This window comes from Chelonoidis abingdonii, chromosome 1 (genome assembly GCF_003597395.2).
Source record: "Chelonoidis abingdonii isolate Lonesome George chromosome 1, CheloAbing_2.0, whole genome shotgun sequence".
Taxonomy (NCBI): Eukaryota; Metazoa; Chordata; order Testudines; family Testudinidae; genus Chelonoidis; species Chelonoidis abingdonii.
In genome coordinates this window covers 158818438-158844721 of record NC_133769.1, presented here as the reverse complement: position 1 = coordinate 158844721, position 26284 = coordinate 158818438, and the positions used below count along the sequence as shown (strand labels likewise).

Below are 26284 nucleotides of genomic sequence, written 5' to 3'. Positions count from 1 at the left end.
CTGGCTGGCGTAGTCATGCGCTGGGGCCATGCTTTCTCAGTCTCGTTACTCGCCCCCTTCCTCTACCTACCTACATATGAATCTTCTTGACGCATAAAGTGCTCCCCAGCGAGGCCACTGATATTCTGGAGATTATATATTGTCATCAAACTTGAATGTTGTGTGTGAGTACTAAAGCACAGAGCTAGACAGGCCAGTTTGCTGTGGCATCATCAGGATACTGTTCCTAACAGCTTGTATTCCATCTGTGTGTGGGATGTTTAGTGTAGAGGAGCCTCTGTGGTATCTAGCCGTCCATCCAGACCTGGTATTTTAGTGTCCACCAGTCTGGTCCTGTCCCAAAACCTGGCTTTGCGTCCAAGTTTGGGGGGCTTACCTGAAACTCCCCCCAAGCTCATACCGCTTGAATTCTCGCTTGCCACCACATCAGGAATTATCTATGGGGCCTGATCCCCCCTTTCCTCTTGGTGTCCCACCCTCCTCTTGGTGGACACCCAGATTCCAATCCCTTGGATGCTAAAAGGCAGGGAAAATAACCCTTCCCCCTCCTTATAGGGCTTGGCCTCGCGTGCTAACCTGTTGACCCAAGAATAACAGCTTTTCTGTTCCTCAGGACGAATGGAGATGCCAAATACCCACAGCTGGGCTCTGCCACCCCCTTGCTTCCGAGGAACGATGGTGAAAAACTGTAACCACAGAGAACAGAGAGACATTTCTTCGTCTCTTTTCCCATAGTCTGCTCTTTCCCTGGACCAAATAGAAAATACCCACAGCCTGGCTTTTCCCTGTGCCTCCCTAGGAAAAGAACTTTCACAGGTTTAAAAGAAAACTTTATCGAAAAAGAAAGAAAAATAAAACAATCATCTTGCATTAAAGGAAAACTTCATACCAGGCTCTTGCTTATAAGAAATTAAAGAAACAGTCTGATTTAAAGATAGCCCAATTAAACCAGCACAACAAATTTAACTCAGGTAAATACACCCCAAAGACCATCATAGCTGAATTTTACTTTGCGTTCCTGGGTACTTACAGATGTTAGAAGAAGGATTAGGAGAGAATTAGAAGAAGACTTGTTTCCTCATAGCTAAGAAAACAACAAAGACCCCGAGTATACAAATTCCCGCCCTGACTTTAAACATCCAGTTCTCTGATTGGTCCTCTGGTCCAGGTGTTCGGTTTTCCCTTTTCAGTAAAAGAATTAACCTACCTACCTTCCATTTATGACAGCCTCTAACAATCCAGATGGTGGCTAGGATGGTTTTTCTGGGAGGTGACCAATGCTGTTGTAGTTCCTCAGGAAATGCAGTTGGTGTCACGGAATAGCTGGGAGTGCTGGTGCATAGAGGTCTGAGTAGAGAAGTCGACACTTTCCAGACAAGGTCCTCAGTGAGAGTCCAATGCCCGAGATGATGGGGCGTCCAGGATTTCCGGGTTTGTGGATCTTGGGTAGTAGATAGCATAACCCTGGTCGGGGCTCTATAAGGTTATGCTGAAAAGGATGCTGGACAATCCCACACTTTACGGATTTGGGTGGCAGGCCAAGTCTTGCCACAGACAACCTGCCAACCTGAAACGTATTTCTCACCAGCAATCTGCACACCGTACATAGTAACCTAGCCTCAAGGAACCAATCCATGCAACAAACTCGATGCCAATCTTGCCCCACATATCTACACCAGCGACACCATATAGTGAAACCTAACCAGATCAGGCGCATTACATCACTGGTTCATTTACCTTGACACGTCACCAATGTAAATAACATATAGCCAGCAATGCCCCCTGCTATGTCATCGCCAAACTGGACAGTCACTACGGAAAAGGATAAATTGGACACAACAGATATCAGAAATGGCATATACAAAACCTGTAGGAGGCACTGTCAAACCTCCTGGCCACACTTTATAGCAGACTTTTAAGTGGCGTATCTGCAGCAAAAAATTCAGCGACCAGACTTTCAAAAGGAAACTGCTGAGCTTCAGTTATTTGCAAATTTTTGACACATCAGCTTGGATCACACAAAGACTTGAATGGGTTGCCAATTACAGAACCAGTTTTCCTCCCTTGGTTTTCACACCTCTTACTGCTTAGAACAGGCCTCACCCTTCCCTGACTTTGAAAACTAACTCTCGTTATCTCTAGCTTGTTGCTAGCATATATATACTGCCCGCTAAATTTCCACTACCTGCGTCTGACGAAGTGGGTATTCACCCACGAAAGCTCACGCTCCAAAACGTCTGTTAGTCTATAAGGTGCCACAGGATTCTCTGCTGCTTTGACCAAACAGACCTTAATGTGCATTACTAACACAACCCAGATCTATTAACTGGCACAGGAATTGTCGGCCCATCTGAGTACACCTGTGGATTTTAGACACTTTGTTTAGAGCCACCTCTTCAGAAACCTCTGCTCAACCTTACCCCTGGTGCTGGAAGGGCTCCCAGTAACATTCCGGGGAAGACAGGGACTCCAGTGGTTAAAAGTCTAGCTCGGCATATCTGTGCACTGTTACTTGTGGCAGATTTGATTTGCACATAACTGCTGGGATTGCCTTTCTTTGCTCTAAGCTTTGTCCTAGCATTTCCGGTCTTCTGCAAAGCCTCCAAGAACAATCTCCTTGAAAACAAGACTTCAGTCACAGCATGATTAAGTCCATCACTGCAGCCAAGGTTCAGGCCATTTTGGCCTGCAAGTTGCAAAGTGTTTTGTGATCTCCTAAAACTGAAATCACGTTTAGTGACAAGTTTCCAAGTGCGGCTGTTCCTGAGTTACCTATGGCAGGAGGGGGAAGTGTTTCACACGAAGAAAAAACAAAGCCCGCCTCAGGGGCATTGTAAAACTTAATTCATTGCTGTTTGTAAATGACTTTGCAATCCTCAGATGCAACATACTACTGAAGTTATATCTGCCTATTGGCTTCCCCCAGTCGCAGCATGCTCTGACGTGACCCTTTTACTGATTTCACATTGCAATATCCAGGAATTTATCTACGTTAGGAATATCGTGAGTTCTGCAGCCTAGACAAAGGGCAGTTGTCTTGTGCCTTGCCCCAACAGTGATTTGAGGCTGAACTTGTGTTATAAAACACTTGGAAATTCCTGATGAAGGTTGCTTTATGCTGTTGTACATTAGGATAATGTTAGAGCATGCTTTATCTCGTAGCCTATTCTACTGGATGCTATCATATGTAGGATACAGGTGAGACTTCTAGCTGCAGCCATCTGAGTGGGTCATTTCATAGAATCATAGATTATTATTAGGGTTGAAAGGGACCTCAAGAGATCATCTAGTCCAACCCCGTGCTCAAAGCAGGACCAATTCCCAAATCGGCCCCCTCAAGGATTGAACTCGCAACCCTGGGTTTAGCAGGCCAGTGCTCGTGCACTGAAATCTGCCCATCCCATCCCCTTAGTTTAATTGTAAATGGAAGGAAAGTTAACTTGCAGGGGTGTTGAGTGCAGTGTTACCAGCTAACGTAGGGCTGAACTCCTTGTAGAGATGCTCTGCCAGGAAAGTCTCAGAATGTCGACCTGGGAACCTAGCCAGTTTCCATTCGATCTGGAGTCCATGGAGTGTGGGTGGAGAGGAGAGATCTTTCTGCAGCAGCCACTTTACTTCTCTGTGCATTACTGAAGAAGCAGCGTAACTAGCCTGCAGGAGGAAGTCCCAGAGAATATAAAATCAGAGCTGAATTTCGTGTGTGTATTTAGCATTCTACTCTAGTCAGTTCACTTACGCATCTCAATACCTCCCTCTAAGGCAGGCATTCTCAACCTTTTTCTCTCTTAATCCCCACCCCCCAACATACTATAAACTCCATGGCCCACTTCTGCCACAACAACTGTTTTTCTGCATATAAAAGCCAGGGCCAGCGTTAGGGGGTTGCAAGCAGGGCATCTGCCCAGGCTCCATGTCACATAGGCCTCCGCAAAGCTAAGTTGCTCAGGCTTCAGCCCTGGGTGGCGAGGCTCAGGGCCCAGGCTTTAGCCCCATGTGGTGGGGCTTCACTTTTCTGCCCTGGGCCCCAGCAAATCTAAAGCTAGCTATGCTTGGCAGCCACCCTGAAATCTGCTTGCGGCCCTGCAGGGGGCCTGGGACCCCTGGTTGAGAACCACTGCTCTAAGGCTTTCGATCTACTCAAGGCTGCAGTAGACCCTGCATTCTCCACCAAATACATCTGGCCACTTTACCTGCCGCCTTATGTGCACAAATGCGTTCCTTCTCTGTGCTTTTTTCTCCCAGCTGTGGGAAGGGTGGGGTGGGGGATTCTTGTTGCTTTATGGCTTGCAAGGCAGAGCAGAAATAGTTTTCCTACTGCACAGTTGAGGGCGGTGCTCCCCCTTGATGTGGGTAGAGAGATTGAGCAATACAGCCTGGAGGCTCTGATTCAACCATTTGCTCACTCTTCTAATTATTGTGACCCTTCTAATTTTCCTATCCATGCCATCGGTGCCTTTAAAAAACTCAAGGAGAATTTAGCTTTAAAACAAACATAAAGCCCTGCAAATGGAATTCTAGCTGTTTCCTAATTTGATGCCCATGTGACTGTATGGGAGCCAGAGTTGGGCTGACAGGAGGATTTAGGAAATGCTGAAACTTTTAACATAATCTGTAGCAGCTCTGGAGTGGGGAGGGACCTGTAGTTGAACAGGCCCTGCTGAAGCAGGATGTCTTAGGGTGCCTATGTGGTAGTGGCATTTTTTTAAATTTTTTTTTGCAAGTTAAATTCTTTTTTTTCTTTTCTTTTCTTTTTTTTTTGGTCACTAGGGTACAGGGGACGTCTAAATTTTAATGTTCTTTCTAGATTGCAGGAAAATTCTTACACTAAAATTAACAAAATGCTTTCTCTGAGCTGTATTGCCCCTGCCCACTGAGGAGGGAATCACTCCACACACCACCTCCCTGGACATGCTCTGCCCATTTTGTCTGTAGTCTTATGCAGCCCAAACTGTCCACAAGCAGAACATGAGCATGACCGTCTCTGTTCTAACCTTGTTCTCAGGAGCTCATCGCTTTCCAAACCCTTCGCCTTTCCAGGCATGTGGGTGAAACTTTGGGAAGCTTGAGCAGAAAAAGTTGTCATGTGTGAGTATGATGGGAGAGGGGAGACAATAGGCACTTATTTAACAACCCCTCAGTTAGAATGACTGGGGTTGGCCAACAGAAATTTGGCAGGGAAATCACCCTTGTTGAGGAGAGATGCAGTTGAAACTTCAAGTGAAAATTTGGTTTTGACTTGACATTATGTGGACGTTTGAGAACTGTGTTCTTTGTGCACGTGGTTCGTTTTATGCAACTTTCTCATCAAGACTTAAATTTTCAGCAGTGAATGGTAGGGGGAGAAATCTCTCAAAGATTGAGATGCTTTTCAGGGGACCGTTCAGAAAGTGCCAAGCACTCACCTTCTGAAAATCAAACACCTTTCAGGTGTTTCAAGTTGGATCCTCAAGAATCAAGTCTAAAATCACTATTCACTTTTGAAAATCTAAACCTGAGCTTTTAATGTACACAGCTAAGGAAAGCAACTTAGCTGTACAGTGAAACTTAATAAGGAAGGTGTCCAGAAAAGAGCTACAGCTTGCTCCTCCTTACTCTCCTAGCCCTAGGTAATTGAACAGACATCTGGATTTTGGCATTTGTTTGTAAGGCTATTTATGTATTATGTGAGCTCAGAATAACATGGTATGAAGGCTTTTATCAGCATCAGACATGCAGGTTAAGTAACTTGTCCAAATTCATACAGTGAATCAGTGGCAGAGCTGAGACTAGACTCCAGATGCCATTTCTTGATTCATATCTTTCCAGCACTGCTTTCCCTTCCTGTGCTTATGTATCCTGCAACTTTCTTCTTATAACTCATATGAGAATCATCTGCTGTTGTTTTCATGGGGGAGTTTGCTTGTTAATGACAAATGTAACTTAATGAAAACAGATTAGGTTGGTTCTAGGAGCTGAAGTGCTACTTGTTGAGTACAAATCCTTGTGGGTTAAAAGTGAAACCAGCCTGGTGTTCGTGGCTGGTTCCCCTGGGTAGTGACATGAAGAAATCTCTACTGATGGTCTGCTGAAGGGGACGCTCAGGACAGCAGTGCATTGGCAGAGCTGTGTGATGGGAGCTAAGGACTTGTCTACACTACGCAGCTTTTAGCGACAAGGCTGTGTCAACACAGACTTGTCGCTTGCTTAAAGTCAGTATGTGTAAACGCTTTCTGCGTTAGCTTTGTCGGCAGGAGGGTGCTCCTCTGCATTCACACTGCCACCTGCATCCGCAAAACTTTTGTCTTTCGCAGGGGGAGGGGAGAACGACTTTAAGTACCTTTGAAAAACAAAAGTTCTGTTGACAAGTCACAGTATAGACAAACCCTAATTTGTAGAGCATCTTCCTGCACTGTGCCTGATTTAGTCCTGAGCCTTGGCTCCTTTTGAAACACTTCGGCTTGTAACGTCTTTAAACAGTGCCTATCTCTACATTTTGCTTGACAAGCTGATTATGAGGAAACGAAACCTTGCAGCTGAACACTTTTTTGTGTTTGCTTTGCTCGTGTTGGCTGTTATATTAGGAATAGAAGCCAACTCAAAGGGAGGAGGTGACAGTGTTTTATGTCCCAGCCCTAGTGTGGGATGTAATCTGAAATTGTGATTGTTGCTATTATGCAGCCATACTACCTCAGGCTGTGATCTTATCTGATCTCACAAGTTGTAAAGACTGTGCCATGTCAGTACTTCGGGTGAGACACGTCTCAAGAACCACAAGGTGCTGCAAGAAGTGGTATATAAGATTTGGAGGGGAAAGCATCAATCAGTACCAAACCAGTGCCTCAGTCTGAGGCCGGCTGGCTAATATGTGCTAGAACTGCACCTTAGCTTCTGGTCTGGATAAAGCCAAGATGAGCTATTGTTCCAGGCTGTGTGCAGGTTTGAAGACAATACTATGTCAGTTTACACCCTGTTTGCATTTAAGAAGCTTGTCTTAGCAACTGTAAAGGCAAATGCTTTGCTCAAAAATGAAAGCTAGAAGATCCTGGTACCCAATTCCACAAGTAGTGTAGTCTGACAGATTTGTCAGTTGCAGAATTGCGTAGTACACAGAGCCATGACACTAATAACTGGTTTCCAATTAATGTGGTTATCTGTGTTTCTCTATATAATGGTAAGTTGTCTTTTTAAAAAATGTTTTGTTGCATTTTATTTCTAGCATCCAGCGAGCTGCATTGGTGGTTCTGGAAAAGTACTACAGAGATTTCACCGTCTATAACCCGAACTTGTTAATGGCCTCCAAGTCTCGCGCAGCCAAACATATGGCTGGCCTGAAAGTCTACAATGTGGATGGTAGGTGAGGTGGAATAGGAGCTGAGAACTGATGTGTGGGGTGGAGAAGAGCAGGCATATGCCTACCTTCTTACCATCCAAAATTCTTGTCAGAAATCCTCCTGCCGCTACTGAGTCCATTGGTCCCAAATCACTTCAGATTTACAAAGCACAATAATACTTTGTCTTGACTAGGAAAAGTGGCCAAGTTTAGGTCAAGTTTAGCTAGTATGTATTAGTGAAGCCCAATTTAAATTGGATTGTACTTCCTACTCAACAGAAAGCCTAGGTGAGTATGGCACTTTATAGGTAAATATAAGGACTGAGGCTTAGTGTCCTGCAAACCTTCGCAAGCTTAGGGCTTGTCTTTACAAGTTGTACCAATTTAAAGGGGTGTTTTTTCAATAGATGTAGTTAAACCATTGTGAGGTCCTATGTGGCCCCTCTGAACCTGAGTTAAACCAAACTTGAATCAATTCTTTGCTGATTGAATCTAAATAAGACAGGTTTAAACAAGTCAAGGTTGTGTCAAGACACCCACAGCCTTGATAAAATCAGATGTTCCAGTAATCAGGTAGCTTCAGTTCTATGGGGAAGCTTTTAAACTCAACAAAGGAGAGAGCCTGTCCCAGGAAACACGGCCAACTTTAATTTCACAGGAGCTGGAAAAATCAGGGCTGCATTGTACATGTGTGGATTAGCACTGAAAGGCTTTGCCGCAGGGTGTGTTCAGAGGGGATTTGACTTTGCAGGGAGCGGGTGTTTTTCACGTGCAGCAGGAATGTGGGAGATGAATCTAAGACTTCTGCCCTGTTGTTCACACGTGGCTCCTACCTTCTTTTGCATTACTCGGTGCCACCAAAGGGTTCAGAGGCTGTGCGGAAGCTTCTCCAAACCTCCTCTGAACCTTTAGAGATGACAAAAATTGGACCTGGAAATGTTGCCAGAGCAGCTTCCTCTAGTGAGACCTGCTGCTGATGGGCAGTTTTGTTTTGTAGCACTTCTGGTCCTGGTTAGTGCAGGAAGTGCCTAGGGGTGTGAAATAGTAAGTAACATCAGTAATAAGGGATGTAAGCGAGCATATTCTGTTGTAGAAATGGGCAATGTTTGTGTGTATGTGGAAGGGGGTCTTGGGGAAAAAAATAAACCATTTTGACCAGGTGGAAACCTTCTCTTTCATTCTGGTCCCGGGCTAGTGTCAGGGGGGAACTTACTGGTCTGGAAGGTATTTCCAAATTTGATTCTGCTAAAGTGTTCCCAGCCTTTTCATTAGGCTTATTTAATGTCACGTCGTTCCAATTACCATCTCTTCTAGTGCGGTTTCAGCATAGCTGTGAGGTGGCATGGCACATCTGCTGCAGGAAGAGGCTAATGATACCCACCATTGGAAAGCTGGGACTCCAAACTTTCAGAGGAAAAATCAGTGATTTCTCTAGCACCAGGAGTCTGTGAGCTAGCATAGTTTAAAATCCTGTCAGAACTCAAGGAGACAAAAGCAAGCTAGGGAGCTGGATGGGGGATGCTTTTTCAGTTCCAAAATCTTTGTCTGACAGGGCTAGAAACAAGTGCTTCATAACACTGGATAGGAGGAACTCCCAACTTTCCAGTAGCATACAGCATTTATATGTGGCACGAGTGGCTTCTAACACAGGATCTTACAATAATTGTCAATTCCTTGGTCTCTTGGTACTTCTTGGCTTTATTGCCGTAATGAATATAGCAGGACTTTAGCCATTGTAATATACTGTGCAATCCCAGAGTTTGCAGAGGTTTTGGATAGCTTCTCTTGCTGTGCAGCAGGGTTTTTTTAATGCACACTGAACTCAGTGGCATAGAAGCATATTCTTTTGAATTCCTGTGGATTTACTAAGTGGACTGTATAGCTGTAGCCAGGACCCTCTTGGCAGTGGAACAATCTGTCTTGCATGCTCTCCGCGTGAGAGGACAGTAATGCTGTTAAGACCTCTACTTTGTTGGGAGCCTTTGAGTTTGGTGTTACAGCAGCTGGCGGGGGTGTGTGTGTGGCAGGGGGAAGGTCTTGCTTAAGTCCCTATTGTGCTGGCAAAATGGGAGCTTGCCCAAAGACTGTATTTTCATCACCATGCATGATGAATCAGATAGTTAATGGCATTAAACCAAACTGGAACTGCGCCTCTCCTACGCCGTACCACTACACATCGAGGCTGTCAAATAAAATCTAAAGTGTTTACTCTTGAGAAGCTGTTTGTTTGAATTCCTAGCCAATCCATCATTAAACATCAAACTTATTTCTTGGAAACCATGTTCTTTTTAAGAAAAAAGCAGCCCTTATTGTGTGAGCAGAGAGAGCATTCTTGGGCCTGTCTACCCTTGAGAATTGATAATGCTTAAATACTGCCAGTTTAATGGCATAGACCTGCTCTTAAAGCATAGTTACTGTCAGAAAAGTGGCTCTTAAAAATGTATACATTTTGAGGGTTGTTTTATATGTCTCTTTCTCTGACTATGATGTGCTCTGTTCATCAAATGACAACACTTTTCCCTAACTCCTAGCACTGCAGGCTGCATGTGGGGTCACAGATCCTAGCTGGGCTGTTCCTGCATTTTAAAGCATTACTAGTAATCAAGAGATCGATACTTACTTGATATCAATGTGCAATGTAGAGCATACTCCAGCTCCCTTTCCTAGAGCTGAGTGGGGTCTGCTAATAGGCATAAAAATTCTTGAGACAGATGTAACTTTCAGCCCCACAGAGAACCAGTACGGAGCCCAGAATTACATTCTGCAGAGTCGCTTCTCTGACAGTAACTACATTTTTTTAAAGTGTCTGTCTTTTGTCTGAAGATGATGCCGCTGCCCAGACATCCCAGCATAGCTCTGTGTTTTCCTGTGTGTGGCTATTGTTTCCATGTCTCTTGATGTTCTTCTTTTCTGTCTGTCTTTCTCCCCCTCCCAACTCCTCTTGTGCTCTCTCATTGTCTTGTTGCTGAAATGTGATGTGTTCCAGCTGCCCTTGTGGCCAAACTGAAAATGTATATAGCGGATGGTAAGTAACATCCTTAGCACTCTGTCTCCTAGTTTGTGTAATCCAGGGGTCGGCAACCTTTCAGAAGTGCTGTGCCGAGTCTTCATTTATCCACTCTAAGGTTTCATGTGCCAGTAATACATTTAACGTCTTTAGAAGGTCTCTTTCTAGAAGTCTATATTATATAACTAAACTATTGTTGTATGTAAAGTAAATAAGGTTTTTAAAATGTTTAAGAAACTTCATTTAAAATTAAATTAAAATGCAGAACCCCCCCGACTGCTGGCCAAGACCCAGGCAGTGCGAGTGCCACTGAAAATCAGTTCACATGCCGCCTTCGGCACACGTGCCATAGGTTGCCTACCCCTGGTGTAGTCAGTCACTGTAACTGTTTGGCTACTTCATCCCCTCTGAATTCTCTCTCCCATCTCCACTGACTGCAGCACTTGGAGTGGACAGGAAATACTCCCTCCATATGCACGCTTCCCCAGGGAGAGTATCTGCAGGGAGGGTTTTTGACCACCCTCCTCCCCCCAACCCCGCAGAGCATTGGGCAGGTACAGCCCCACTTGGCCCACCAATTGCCTATGACAGGCACTCTTGGATTTTGAACCTTTTCAGCTGCCATTCTGCAACAGTAAACTCTTCCTCTTACTTCTGTTTCCTCTTGAAGGCCCAGGTAACAATGCTGCCGGCCAGTCCCGGGCCATGATCGCTGCTGCTGCCCGGCGCAGAGACTCCAGTCACAATGAGCTTTACTACGAAGAAGCAGACCACGATCGCAGAGTTAAAAAACGTCGAGCAAGGTAATGCTGTCTCCTTCATATTGCAGCGGCTGTTTGCCCACCACAGTCAGTTTGTTGGCGTGCTGGATTCTCTTAAGTGTATCTGAACAGCTTGGTGGGCCCAATAAAAAAGGGGGGCATTGGGTTGAAAGGGTTTTGTTTAAGGGACTGAGTGTTTGGTATAAATAAAGTCCTTTATATTAAAAAGGTATAGGAAAAAGCAGACACCGGGGGCAGCAATGGCTTGTGACAGGAAGTGCTTAGAGAAATACATAAGCAAAGAACATGTGTAAATGTTCCAGATCAACTAACAGAATGTTATGGATTAGGGAAGGGTCCAGTGCTTGAGAAATCCATAATCGCTCAGTGCATGAAATCCCATTATTTCCCCCAAGTAATCCAAAGGCTGAATCCATAGCACTGTCAGTGCCACCTGGTCTCTACAGGGAGGAATTGTCCCTCCTTCAGAAGTAAGGGAATGCAGCATTTGATATGGCAGTACAACACTTCCGCTTAAACGCTGTAGTCTTACTGTCCTTCCGAACAGGTCTGGTAGAGGCAGGGACGTGAGTAGCTGGATGTCCTCTGTGCATGCTAGTTCAGCATGGTGATTACAGGGTGGTATTCATCTTCAGAATTAACACCTGACTGACACTAACCTGGGTAGGTAGCTCCTCCGAGCTATTGTTTCAGGCAGGTCACCTGCAGCAGACTGACATCCTTGAGCTGAGTCGCAGTTGGAAGGTTTCCACTGTAACCAGAGGGACTAAACAAGTTGCCCTAACTGAGGGTTTAGAGCAGGAGTAGGCAACGTATGCCACATGTGTCGAAGGTGGCACACGAGCTGATTTTCAGTGGCACTCGCACTGCTCAGGTCCTGGCCACCGCTCTGGGGGGCTCTGCATTTTAAATGTTGAAGCTTCATTTAAAATTAAATTTAGTTTCAACATTTTGAAACCTTATTTACCTTACATACAACAATAGTTTAGTTCTATATTATAGACTTCTAGAAAGAGACCTAAAAAACGTTAACATATATTACTGGCACGCAGAACCTTACGTTAGAGTGAATAAATGAAGACTCGGCACAGCACTTCGGAAGCAGTTAAGTCTCGTGCTGACTCAGCCTGACCCCTTGCTGCTGGTCAGGCTTTCTCCAGTCTCTCACATGCTTCGCTTCTTGCTATCTCTGGGCTTCCAGAGGCTTCCTTCTGTGCAATCTAGCAACTTGGGTCCTTTTTACCTACTCACTGAGCTCAGCTAGAGCAGCTGCTGGCTTAAAGACAAACCATCCTTTAGCAGGAGATGCAGCCTGCTGGTGTATACGTGGGGAATCTGTCTAAAAACATCAAAACCTAACTAAAAAGAGCTCTGAGGACCTCCTACTGTTTCCTGCACGTAGCTATCTGAAAAGTTCTGCATCTCTGGCTTGTCTCTGGTATTTCTGTCTTCCTGCACGTGATCAGGCTGACAGTACAGCTTCTCTTTGCGTTAATATCTAAAGGTTTATATGCAGGGGATTGTGGAAATGTCCTTATTAGTGACTTAGTTCCATTAATTTAATCCAATGTGAAACATGAGTATTTTATAATCCACCAGCTTTCCTTTAACTGCAGTGCTCTTTTTTACTCGTTAAACTCGGCAAGGGTAGCTTTTGAACATCCTCTGGCATCTGTGTTGCTTTGCTCCAGTGTGGTCTGAGTTTGTTTGCACAGCTGTGCTGAAACAGGGATGGTTTGCATAGGATGCGTTCTTGGCTGCAAGTGCTCTGTGCTAGGGCAGGGAACCCAACCCTTGCCACATGCAGGGCCACTTGGGCAGCCTGCCAGGAACCTGAGGACTGCACTCCAGCTTGTATAAAAGGGAATAGAATGCAGGTCATGAACATGGAGAGGTGCGTGGAGACTATGGGTCTCAGTGTATTCAGTGCTCTATCTTGAGCCAAGCACCTTCCCCCAGATCAAACCTGGAGCAATGCGTGCTAGGTCCACTACTCTCGTACCTCTGTACTTGATATGACAGTAGCTGTGGGCCAAAGTTCAACTAGAGACAGGACTGTCTAGTGACCTGAATGCAAGACTGGGGCCAGGAACTCTTGGGTTTTAATCCTGGCTGTGTCACTGATATGCTGGGTGCCTTTGTGCAAGAAAAAGAAAACTCCAGTTCACCTCCCCAGGTCTCTGTTTCCCTCTCTGCAGAAGGGGTTAAGTGACTTGCCTGACGTGTCACAGTGGGCCAGTGGCAGAGCTAGGAATAGAGTCCAGATCTCCTGACTCCCAAGCAGTCTGTGCCTTAATCACAGGACCTTCCCGTCCTCTCTGGTGGTGAATCTGGCTTCCTCGTGTCTTTTTTGCAGGCTCGTGGTTGCAGTGGAAGAGGCTTTCACTCACATTAAACGTCTCCAGGCAGAGGAACAGCAGAAAGCTCCAGGTGAAGTGATGGATCCCCGTGAGGCAGCCCAGGCAATTTTCCCATCCATGGCAAGGGCTCTGCAGAAATACCTTCGCACCACCCGGCAGCAGCACTACCACAGCATGGAAAGCATCCTGCAGCACCTGTCCTTCTGCATCACCAACAACATGACGCCCAAGGTAACACTGCCTTCAGCCTTAGAGCCAGAGAGCTGCAGGGAGTGTGTATGTGAGGGAGAATGGGGGTCAGGCAGAAAGTAATGAGACTTGAGGGCTGCTATTGATGATACAGCTGGTACATTTCAATCCTTTGCTTGTAACTTCGTTTTAGGTTTTGGAGTGAACTCAGACCCCACTGCCCCTTCTCTCATCTGCCTTTTTAAGCTGTGAGCATCAATGAGCTGCGATCTCAGTAATTCTAACCAATCGAGTGGGGTCAGGCGTGGCTGATCCTTGGTTTGGAGACCTCCAAGGAAAGCACAGGTTGCTTCAGGAGGTGGTGTTAGCAATTCAGTAGGGAGCTCACTAGCTCTGTGCCCTAGGCTGGTGGGAGGGGTGGAGTGGGTGATTCAGGAAGGAGCAATTTTCCTGCTGCCAGCACTGACCTCAGAGACGCAGTGTTGGGGGTGCTGTTCTTTGGATTGGATTTCTACCCAAGGAGCTGCGGTTACTAACAACCTTGTGGCACAGTGTATGTGTGGGGGTGTGTGTGCATGAAAAGGAGTGCTAGTCTTCATGTCCTGGCCAAACCCCCAGTATATATGGCTGCATTCTGCCTCCTACATTTCCCTGCAGATGCAGCTGAATGATTATGCTTCACTTCCTGCCCTCAGTTGTTGTGCAACTGTTCAATGGCTGCCGCAGTCCTTTCCAGAGGGGGCTGCATTTGACTGCTGGGTGAAGTGAGGCTTGGTGCTTTACATATAGTCCCTTTTGGGATGAAAGCCACTGCAGAAGTGCGAAAGCACTTACCATCTTACCCAGTATTCGTAACCATATGTGATAGTATCAGAGACACTGTGGGCATTTAGGCTGGCTTTAAACCTGGGGTCTGTTATGACCTAATACCAGCATTTGAATCCCAGTGAGCGCTTGGCATGATGCGTGTTGACAGCAGAACTTGCCCCCTGAGTTTGCAGTGGGAACTTTAAAATACAACAATATCAACTGCTTGAAGTGATGCTTGTTCTTCCAGGTGTCTGAGCTAAAGTACTTTCCTGTCAAGGACTGAGTGGGTCACTGAGACTGAAATCTCCTCCTACCGGGACAGGGGATTTCTCCAGGTCAAGGATGGGGCTTTTTTGGCAGTGAGCTGTATACATGAGAGAGGGGAAGTTGTGCCTTGCCCAGGCTCCTCCTCCTTTCTGGAGGGAGAGGCCTCTGCTCTCCAGTGCTGTCAGACCTTTCCCTAGTGCTAAATCTATATTTAAAAGGCAATTTTGAAAATGGAAGTTGGAGCCGTAATTTTGTGAACTGTCTGGGATGAGATAAAGCAGATCTCTAGCTGTCACCTACTTGTTCAGGTCGTAGGGGTAGGAAATGGCAGGAGGAGAGGAAGGTTTACCAAGTGTGCTAGCTGAAACAATTTGCTACAGGGACTATCTCTGTCCCTGGAACTAAATCATGAGATTGAAAGGAAGTGTCAAGGCAGACCTGAGTCATGGGGGAGTGGAGTTCCCATGGCACCAATTCATTCTTTCTGTGTGTGTGTGTGTTTCTCTCTGTGTCTAGGCATTCCTGGAGCGTTACATCAATCCAGGCCCAACCCTCCAATATGACAGGGATCGCTGGTTCTCCAAGCAGTGGACGCTCGTCAGTGAAGAAGCAGTCACAAGTGGATTAAGGGATGGTGTCGTTTTTGTTCTCAAGTGCTTGGACTTCAGCCTTGTAATTAATGTGAAGAAAATCCCCTTCATCAAACTCTCGGAAGAGTTCATAGATCCCAAATCTCACAAATTTGCCCTTCGCTTGCAGTCTGAGACTTCGGTTTAGGATGTGGGGCAGTGTTCTCTTCTTCTTCTGCTTTTCGGTTTTGTGTCCCCAATGCTGACTGAAACTGGCAGATGACAGACCAGTAATATTTGACCATCTGCACTTTATTTGGAAGGAGGGCCGGGGGTAATGGGTTGGGATATCTATCTAGAAAGTAATATCTTAAAAGCTCACAAGGCAACTTGGTTGAGTTAGCTGAGCCTTTAACACAAAATGGTCCTCCTTGTTTTCCAGGCATATTGTAGACTGTGTGAACAAACACGGCCTTTATATTTCCTTTGGAGCCCTGCCTTGCAGTGATCAGTAGTGTACGTACATCTCCCTTACTCAGGCCTGGTCTCTGCGTCCTGCATGTGTAGATTTCTGTGGGGAAGCAGCTTTTTCTCATGTATAGAAGTCTGCATGTGAGGGAGAATTTGCGGTTCCCCTCTGCTCAGGAAGAAGATCGTGGTGAGTGGGGAGAGAATTGATAGTTGTTTGTAAACCAGGCTGTCTTGTGGTTGAAGAGCCCTTCCCTCTCCAGGGCTGCTCTTCTCCAATAGCACTGGACCCCTGTGAACCAGGAGGTAGCAGGGGTGGGTTTTGCAATCTGTTTCTTTCAGTCTCTTCAGTTGCTTGTATTGCGGATCATTGTAAGGACACTGCTCATTTTGCGGCTGTTTGAATTATTACCAGTCTTAATGAGACGTCAGGGGATTTGTGCATGATGCAACTCTCCCCCTCGGCCCCTTGATCTCTCATCCCTGTCCCACTAATTTGAATGTCCAGTGCTCGCTCTCCTCTCTGCCCCCCTTGCAGCTATCTGAATGTGTTTCTCTAGCAACAGCTCCCCCCGGGGTCAGTCGTGTTATCTCCTCCTCCCCACCTCCCTCTCCCGATGTATTTGCACAAGTACAGCCTGGCTGAGTAAACGTTCTCCTAGGAGGTGTGTGGAGTTTACCTAACCCTGACAGCCTGGTCCCAAACAAAGGGAGCATGCGCAGGAATTTCGGTCTGGTACTCTGGAAGGGCTTCAAGTGCATCTCAAAGGAAGGGGGAACACTTAACCCCTGTCCTCCCCGAGCCCAGAAAGAGAGTGTGAGCAGGGGAAGGGCAGACCTTGGCTGAGGCGTGTGGCTGAGTGCCATAGTTCTTTAAGACAGTATATATAAATGCACTACGGTATGTTCATCCCACCCACCTCCCAACCACGCTGTAGTGAAGAGAGACCAAACTGCGTCTGAATGTTGCAATTGCTTTTTTTAAAAAATATCTTGACCGTTTACCCCTGTGTGGCTGTTCCTCTTGGTATTAGTCACCAAGCTAGCCTGGAATTTGTCTATTCTTGGGTGAGGGGCGCTTAGCTCTCCAGAGAACTTACTTTTTAAGGCTTTTTTTCCTGTCAGTGCAGCTCAGTTCTCAAGGTTTTTAAACAGGTTTGTTTTAAAGCTGGGTCTAAACAGAACCTTTGGATCTGAACCTGTTCCCTGCACTCTGAATTCAAGGAATGTTTGGGTCCAGGTCTCCACTCCAGAGCCGGCTCTTACTTCTCTCATGAGCTGAACCAAAACCCCAGGTCCAGATGACCTCCAGACTCTGGGCAGGTTCAGTTCCGGATCTGGTGGGGGATTTCCTGGCTTGGGCCTATGTCTAACTTTATTTTGATGAACAGGAAAGTCTGGGGGGAAGTCTCTTACAATGTGAATGTCTTTGTTTTGCTTGCCTGTCTGTGTTACAGACAGATTTTTAACACACTGAGGCAAGGTACTTAAGCAGGTCCCATTGAAGTGTATGGGACCAGTTGTGTGTTCAAGCAACTTGCTGACCCAGGGCTTAAAGTGGTGATTCTCAAGCCATGGTCTGTCTGTGGTCTACCAGGCCCTTCCTGTTGGTCCTAGGTATCTCCTGTGGTATTTATAAGGACCCTACCCTCTTTGTATTTATGCACCAGTAAGGATTACAAAGAAGCCAGATTGCACTGGTGGTTGGAGGGAGGTGGGTCTATGAGAGAATCTTGTCTCACTGCCTCATGAGATGTTTATAGATTTCCCCAGCCCTAAAACACACCCGTTCTTTCAGTCAGGCTTTCTGGCAGTCTTTGTTGGTTTTTAACAGTCGTGGCCTTTGCTGTATATTAATTTTTTAAAAACAGTGTTGGTTTTGTACCCTTTTTTAAAATGAAAGTCACATAGTGCTATGCATGATGTGTCATAAAAAGTGAGTTTCTTCAACCTTTGGATAACAAATGCAACTGGAGAAGAGACTCTGTCGGGCTGTGGGGCAGGGACCGTGGGGGTAATTGGATAAAGCTGTGATCAAGGTTGAACTGGCTGTCTGAATTCAGAGCCCCAACTCTGGCTCAGTTGGCTTAGACATGTGAATTTAGAACAAAAGCACCCAGTATAAATTTCCTCCTTTCATGATTTCTGCCGTACCACCTCAGAACTGGGAGTTGTTTGACAGTCACTTTGCTCAGGAAACATATCTTTCTGTTTTTAAATGCTTGTAAGGATTTAACATAAAACCAAATAGAAGCCAAGTGTCTTCATAGCTGCTACATAACCTACCTGCTGCAGTTAGAAGTGCCACCATTTCTGTCTGTCACTAAAAGGCACGCTGTTAGCATAAACCTCCTTTAAATGGAATGCCCTTAACTTTGTTACTGCTAATGCCTGAGATGTCTAAACCCAAATGAGAGAGACAAGGTCATTCCCCTTTCTTCACTTTGCTGAACATGGAAGGAGAGGTTATTGGTTGGAATAGGGGACGGGGTGCCAGGACTCTTGGGTTCTATGCCCTGCTTTGCCATGAGAATCACCGTGAGACCTTAGGAAAGTTACTTCACTTCTCTGGGCCTTTATCTCTCCTTTTGCAAAAGGGGGAACTGTGATGATATTTAGCTCACAGGGATGTTGTGAGGCTAAACGTAACCTTTGTGAAGTGACTTGAGATTTGCTATCGAAGCACAAACTGTCTTCTAATAAAGAATTGAACAGTGAAACTAAACTGGCCTATTTCACTTGCCATTTATAGTCTGTTTGTGGATGAGAATCAGGTGTGGGGGACAGCAAGGTAGTGTCAGCGTTTCCAACCCAATCCCACAGTCTTTGCTTTACGGGAAGCACAGTGCAATGAAGGCTTGTAGGGTTTGCTCTGGAGGGGGCTGTTTCATTCTGACCTGCCTCTCCTTTTCTCCTCTCTTTTATTGGAAAGTTCTTAAATGAATAGAAAGCTACTTTGAAGTGTTTAAGAACCCCAGCCTTTGACTGTAAGCTAAAGGACTGAGGAAAATCCCTATTGAACAATGTCAGGAGAAGTCCATATAAGGCTGAGCCTTTCCCTAGGGAGCTGGGTCTCCTGGTTGCTCAGGGGCGAGCGATCTCCTTGCTCCCTGCTATTTCCCCTACTCCCCACTATGTAGCTTGGACTGCCAGAGACACTATTTCGCGTCTTTGCTCTCAGTCAGCAGCATGGTGCAAATCCTAAAGCCTGGATGGGTCTAGCAGGGCACCTCCCAAGTAGATTCAAGCAAAGCTGCTGTGATCAGTTTGAGACCCATGGAGATTGTTGAGGTGACTTTTCTGTAGTAAAGTGATATGTGGTGTTTGTAGAGTGGAGTGGATGGATATTGAAAACGTTAGGGTCCTTGGCCCCTTGTGGGATCCAAGGGGCAGATGCTTGTCTCCTGGTTCTTGCCTGTCCCATAACGGGGGCTGTAGCATGGGGAAAGGCAGTGTATGAACTGAACAGCCCACCAGAAACACAGCTGAGGCACTACTCTCTTCTCACCACTGCATGTGGGTTCAGCACGCTGCCCCTCTGCTCTGCAGGGCGAGGAAGGAATGGAATTGGAATGGACCTAGAGCAAGGTGATTGGTAATAGCACTCCCACCCTACGTGGGGCAGAGGGAGAAGATATGGTCCCCAACCAACCCTTGCTGCTAGGGGGCTAGAGTGGCTGCTGGTAATCTCACTCCCCTTGGGGGCAGGATTGATTGAGAATAGAGGCAACAAGCAGAGCCAAAGGGTGACATGACACAACTCTTGCAGAGCAGGGTCTGATCTAGCATACGCCATGACAGCAGCCCCCGTTCCTCCATAGCAGAGGAATAACATAAGTCATTAGTGTCTTTGGATGGGGCAGTGGTGATAAATGTAAACTAGCTTTCAGCACCTCTGCCCATGGCTTCTCCTATCCTCTTCCCTCTCCCCACCCCCTCTGCTGGGCTCACTGCCTCTGATGACCCATTTGCCAAGAACACGCACTCTCCCTCCTCTGTTGCTCCAGCCTCCACTCCCATCTCCCTGGTCTCTGTTTCTCAGGCCAAGAGCCTGGTGAAGAACTAGTAGCAGCCAAGATGGATGTCATCAGGAGCACAGGCTGGAACTCATGATAAGGCGGGGCTCTTGGGTGGATCCCATCCTAATCCCAGTCTTGCCTCTCAGCTACAGGAAACACTTCTATTCCCTCCCCTACCGCCATGTACTCCACTAAAAATCCTAGAAAATCACACCACTACCAGTTTCTTAAAAACTGGCAATTCCATTTAGCCCCAGGGACTGCTTTAAAGTCTTATTGGCATAAATTTATTTAAACAGTAAGGATAAAGAAGCCTGAAAGATCACAAACTTGTTTGCCCCGCTTCATAGGAAGACTTATTCGAGGCAATTAAGCTAACATAGCTATCACATTAAAAAAGCCTGCAAATCTGGCCTCCCCTCTTAAAAAATATAAATAAAACTGACTTTGGGTCATTGGGGAGAACTGTATTCTGGCTCCAGACTTTATCTTCAAAATGTCCTTAAGTTTTCAGTCTGCCACACAATGGACATTTAGATGAATAGGAAATGAACGTCCAGATGTCTGTTGTTTTCATATTCAGCTTGATTTGTACGTGCAGTCTCTTAGTAGGTGTGTGCGTTATTCCTATCTAATGTCTGAAGCCAGGGGTGGTTGTTCAGTAATGCCCACTAGGACTGTATGGAGAATGAAGCGCTCTTGGGACTGAGTCATAAAATTACTTCTGTCAGGGCTGTGTGGCAATGGGATGGATACACAGATCCTTTCGCCTCCCATTGGCTGGCGCTGACTCCATTAAAGATGATGACCAAAAGTTACTGTCTGACAGGTGGTCAGTAACCTGTGCAACTTCTGTGTTGATCTGTTTGGTTCTTCTTGGGCCAAGTCTCCCCAGCAGCATGACTGCCACGAGTATGGCCTCTCTGAGAGAGGGGCCAGTTAATAGAGACAGAAGTTTCACCCCACATGGCAGGGCAGTGTGTAGGGGAAGCGTTGTGCCTCTGCCACCCGTGCCTGTCCTGTACATAGAGAGGACTGAATTCTCTAGGCCTGTTGATCTGACACCTTTCACCAGCACTAATTCACTTGGGAGCCACACACACACGTGTGTGTTCATTTTGCTGTGGTTCGCTGCCTGCATAGAGATCTGTGAAGGATTCTTACACTCCTCTGTGCCTGTATCTTGTAATGAATACAATGTTACTGTGTACCAGGGACCAGGATCTCCTGGCTCCCACACAACTCTTCTGACCACTGTGTAATGTACAGCGTAATACCTTTTTCTACACAAACTGCCTACAGTAAGGTGAGTTCTGCTGAGATTTTCTAATGAATAGACACTAACCAGCCTCTTGCTGCACATGTGGCTTTAACTGCAGTGATACGTGGTCTGAAATAAGTTCTGAAATCTGTTTTTGTTTCCCCCCTCCCACCAGTTGTGAACTTGAGTAGCAAACTCCCGGTGTCTGTGATGTTCATGCACTGTGTGTCTAGCAGAGTGAATTGTTCTGTTCCAAGCTGGGTTCTCTTAAGTTAAAGCTGGATGGTTTTGGTTTTGAACTGAAACATGAAACCATTTTACACTTTGGATACTTTGTACAGTAAAATTCTGAAAATAAACTGAAACCAGAAATTCTGTGCTTCTATGTAGTCTTCCTTCGATTATTTCAGCCTGGGAAATGTCTTCTCCTCTCTCTGAGCGTTCTTTACACCTTGAGAGTGGTACCCTGTAAACAAGTGCCATAACCTTTTCAGGCTAAACCTCCAGTCACCCTCATTGCCCCATTCTAGGCCTCTTCCATCTGTCCTGCCACAACAGGGGACATGCTCATTTATCACTCTTGAACAATGAGACCTGTAGGAGGCTGTGCTGAATGCCTTAAATCTCAGATTTGTGGGAGGAAATACAGGAGGAGGGGCTGCAGTTAATTGGCAGTAGGGGAAAGGAGTTAGAATTTAGTAGGTAAAACTAGTGCTCCCTTTTATTTACTTTTGAGCTCACGCCACCCTGCACACAGCCGAATCATGAAGTGCCAGAGCTGTTCCTCAAACTTGCTGGGACTCCTGATGGGAGTCTGACCTCCACAAGAATCTGAGGTGGCTGGGGGAGCAGCAGTTCTTTGGGGTGGTGCCTTTGGTGTTTACAGAATTCAGACCATGGTATATTCAAACAAACATACCAACATAGCTCTCAGTCACTTGATCAGCAATAAAGCAAAAAGATATTGTTACCGCCACTCTGGTTACACCACCCAGCTTACAGAGACTCAACTCTTGTCTGTTGCCAGAATAACAGGTGGGGGAACTAGAGTGACCAGACAAGTGTGAAAAATCGGGACAGGGGGTGGGGAGTAATAGGAGCCTATATAAGAAGACCCAAAAATCGGGACATCTGATCACCCTAGGGGGAACAGCCCTCCAGCACGTCTTGTCACCTGCTCGACTTGTACAATTTTGTTGCAGACTGTAGAAACAAGAGTGTGGAGTGATTCCATGGGCACTGCATACGGCAGTGCCGATGCGCTTGGCCTCCTGGCTTCATCCTCGCAAGCTGTGCTCCCACCGCAGGCCAAGCATTTGCCAGGCTGCCGTCAGCGCTGCTGGAGAAACGGTTGGAAAAATCCACAGGATGCTGCCGTGCTATGAAAAATCTAATGCAACAGTTGCAGAGATAAGAGCAGTTAGTGGATAAACATTAGTGCAGAGAGCCTCAGAAGGGGATTTCTCCTGGGAGTACCAAACAAGGTTACAAAGCATTAATCTCAAACCAGTAGGAAACAGGAAGGGTGATGGGGGAGTACTTGGCACTGCTCAACACCACTCCAGCCCCCCCAGCTTCCTGATCCTTTCCCCTTTGATTGGTGTATCCCTCCGGGAGTTGTTTGCCCTTGTCCTGCAGGGCCATTTGTGGTGCTCAGCGTTGGGAGTTGCCTAAGGAGCAGTCCCTGGTGATCTGAAAGAAATAGTAGAGGGACTGCAGTGAAAAATAAATTAGAGGCACAAACAAGGGCAAGCTGCTCTGTCCCTCCAATAAATAATAAACCTCAGATTTACCTGGTGGTGCTCTAGTCACTGCTGGCCACTCCTTGTGCCCTGAGAGGAACTGCCGGACTGGATCAACCCCAGTGTCCATCTACTACCCTGTCTCTGGTAGTTGCTAGCAGCAGGTGCTTGAGGAAGGATTGAGATCCCCACGGCAGGCTGAGGAGGGGTAATCTACCCCTCATGTTACCCACTGATCCTGATGGAATCCCTAGTCATGCCCTCTGGCCTTGCTGCCCACCCTCCTGGCTCAAGGAGCAGAGGTGGTGGAAGGAACTGGCTTGCCTGGAGGTACCTGCTCCTACTAGCCTCTGCCTGGCTGACTCCTGTGTCTGGATCACAAGGGGAAGCCATGAGCTCATCAGAAATATGGGGCTGAGGCTGCAGCTGCAGTTCACACAAACTCCCATCAAAGTCATGAACGTTTAGCTTTGAGGGTGTGCCCTACACACAGGATCCAGCCCCACGACTGGTAACTAATAAAGCTCAACCAGGTTTGTTTATCACCGTTCTGTGGAGTTTAAAGTGCCTTACCTTGCAGCTGAGGCTGCTGGCTGGGGTCGTTCTGGGAGCACGGACCTCTGGCTGCCCTCGTCCATGGTGCCCTCAGCAAGCAGGGAGTAGAGCTTCAGGAGCTGTCCATGGGCAGGATGGAGCCAGCTGTTGGAATGGCCTCTTGACTCTGAATGGGACCAGTAGGTCCACTGATGTGTTGGGACTAGACCCAAAATCCAGCCAGTCAGAAAGCAACTCCTCTGGAGAGCTGTGCATGGCAGATCTCATCACCGACTGGGGGAAAAGCTGTGGGGGGCAGGGTCCACCGATTTTACATGAGCTGGGTGTACAGCATGGGTGCTCTGAAGCACTGCAGGGAGCGATGGCGCTAGCAAACATGGCTGCTGCATGTCTCTCTGTCCCAGGGTCTGAAGTTAATGGCTTGACATTTTCTGCTGGCAAAACACCTTATGTTGGGTGGGTAGAGGGGTAAGGTTTCAAGGCCACAGAACCAACCTTCCGGCTTATGTCACTGGCCTTTATTGCTGGCATTGAGCCACCCTGGCACTCGCTCCAGAATCCGAACCAGCAGCGAGTTTTCTCTGGGGTGGGAAGTGCCTAAGCTTGGGGGCCGGTCACAGGCATGTGTGCTGAGTATTTGGGCCCTGAAGCACTGGAAAGGGTGGGGTACCTTGGGGAATAGAATCCCTCTGCAGCACATTATGTCACATCGGGTATGCAGGAAGGGCAGACCTGTTGTTGGGACTGGCCAGCAGAGTGTGGTGTTGAAAGATTGATCTGAGTTTATCTTGGACTAGGAAGGCACTGGGCTCAGGTTACAGCCCTTCTGGTACTGACAGATAAGCCAACGGGGTGTGTGTGTGTCTTGCTTCTTGTCATGCACACACATGTGCACAACATGTTTGTGGGAGGGGGAGGATGGTGTGATACTGTGTGTGTGCGCGCGAGAGAGAATCCTGCTTGTGCATATTCTCTATCAGCAAGGCCAGCCCTAGGGGGATGCAGGACCCCGGACAAATCAGCCTCCCCACTAGTCTCCTCGCTGTCTGCCCAGAGCACCCATCTGCTGCCTCCTCCTCCCCTGTCTGTCTGGTGGCCCCCTGCCCCATCCGCCCACCTACTGCTCTCCTTCTCACCCCCTGCCTCCTCACCCCCCCCACCTGAATATCGGGGGGAAATGGCATCCTGATCGGGACTAAATATCAGGGCAATCCCGATTTTATCAAAGTGTGAGGGCCCCCCCAAAGCACAGGGCCTGAGACAGTTGCCTCAATTTGCCCCATCCAAGGGTTGGCTCTGATTATCAGTTACTTTTGCAGAGGAACCAATGTCTGTGTAAGCAGAGTTAGGATGAGCTCTACCCTGACATCTGGTGGTGAATTATGGGGAATGTGGAAAGGAATTTCAGGTATTTGCACTGGCACACCCACCCCACCTAGCATAGCCCATGGCAGCCTGGGATGATTATTTTGACAGCTCTAGGATCCCCAATTTCTTTGTTACTGGGGCAGGAGGAATAAAGTGTTGTCACCCTGATTATGTGAATGAGAAACTATGAGACTGCTTTATGACAGAGTCGCACCATCAATTAAGTAGCACTCGCTAGACAAGGGACATGGGTGCCAAAACCCAGTGAACTGAGAGAGGTTGGGGATTGGTGATGGTATGGGCTCCTTTTGAGGGCCTGGAACACCAATTGCACATCTTCCTCTCTCCACGGTTGAAGAGCAGAGCTAGTTTTGATTCCATTAGGAGTCAATCTAGAGACTGCTGAGCTGAATTCAATTTGGGCCAACGGATGCACCAACACTGGAGCTCCCCTGCTACAGGCTGAAATCACTAAAAGAGCTAAGCTTACTGAGATGAGATCACTGAGTGCTGTGTTAACTACTGGGGAGCCTGAAGATCTATTGCTAAGCGGCAGGCAGAACAGAGCAGTTTGCAGTATGTTGGAGCAGCCCATGGAACAGTGAGCAGAGTGGAGTGGTTTGCGGGGACGGCTGGAGTGGCTCAAGGGTTGGCTGGAGGAGCGGCATAGCTGGTGGAGTAGAGCTGGTCATGGTGAAGGCTGCAGCAGAACTCCACGGAGAGGCAGAGCAGTCAGCCCTGGCCCACGTAAGGTGCCCCTTAACACCCTGTGTGTGCCCTCCCCCCCACATTTCCACCTAGGCTGAGGGAGTAAAACTCTGCAGATAAACTTTTGAACTCTGGGGTGGCACTGACCAAAGACAGAGACTTTTGGGTTGTTGGACTTTGGGGTGATTGGACTTAAGACCCTAAGGGGAAAAGGACATTGCCAAAACTTACTTGGTGGGTCTTTTGCTCATGGTTTACGTTATGAATCCTGTTTGTGGTATTTCCCCAGTATGATGCCACATTGTTTCCCTCCTTTATTAAAAGGATTTTGCTACACTCGGATTCCGTGCTTGCGAGTGGGGAAGTATTGCCTCCTAGAGGCACCTGGGGGATGGTATGTAATTGTCCCAGGTCACTGGGTGGGAGCTCGAGCTGGTTTCGGATTTGTGTTATTGAAACGAAACCCCTGGATACTGAACCCGGCCCTTCCTGCTGCAAACTCAGAGGGGGAGAAGGGTTACATCTGTTTCAGGTCCCATGCCCCATACCTAACTCATAGAGCCCTGATTCATGTATACCTGTTGGCCTGCAGTAGTAGAGTATCAATAATGCTGAGGTACTGTCCTAGAGTGGCAGGAAAGGGCGTTTGTTCAGGTTTCCCGGCTTTCTGAGAGTAATGGCACCCCTGTGAAGAGGGCTTTCTCCAGGCACACATTAGATATTGGTCCCTAATCAAGTGAGTCTACCAGGAAATACCACCCCTGTCATAAACAGATAGCTAAGGGTTAATGTCTCTTTCACCTGTAAAGGGTTAACAAACAGTGACCTGCAGCACCTGACCAGAGGACCAATCAGGAAACAAGATACTTT

The 26284-nt window shown here is 47.0% G+C and overlaps 1 protein-coding gene across 2 annotated transcripts in view; it reads left to right on the top strand.

The window, feature by feature from the left end:
- VANGL1 (VANGL planar cell polarity protein 1) overlaps positions 1 to 21413 on the top strand; it is a 62190-nt gene extending 40777 nt beyond the window's left edge. For both annotated transcript variants that reach the window (XM_032799920.2, XM_032799921.2), the window contains exons 5-8: positions 7196 to 7329; positions 10987 to 11119; positions 13455 to 13689; positions 15241 to 21413. In XM_032799920.2, coding sequence (XP_032655811.1) covers positions 7196 to 7329; positions 10987 to 11119; positions 13455 to 13689; positions 15241 to 15501 — 763 coding nt within the window. In that variant the 3' untranslated portion in view covers positions 15502 to 21413. The remainder of the gene's footprint in view (positions 1 to 7195; positions 7330 to 10986; positions 11120 to 13454; positions 13690 to 15240) is intronic.
- The last annotated feature ends 4871 nt before the right edge of the window (positions 21414 to 26284 follow it).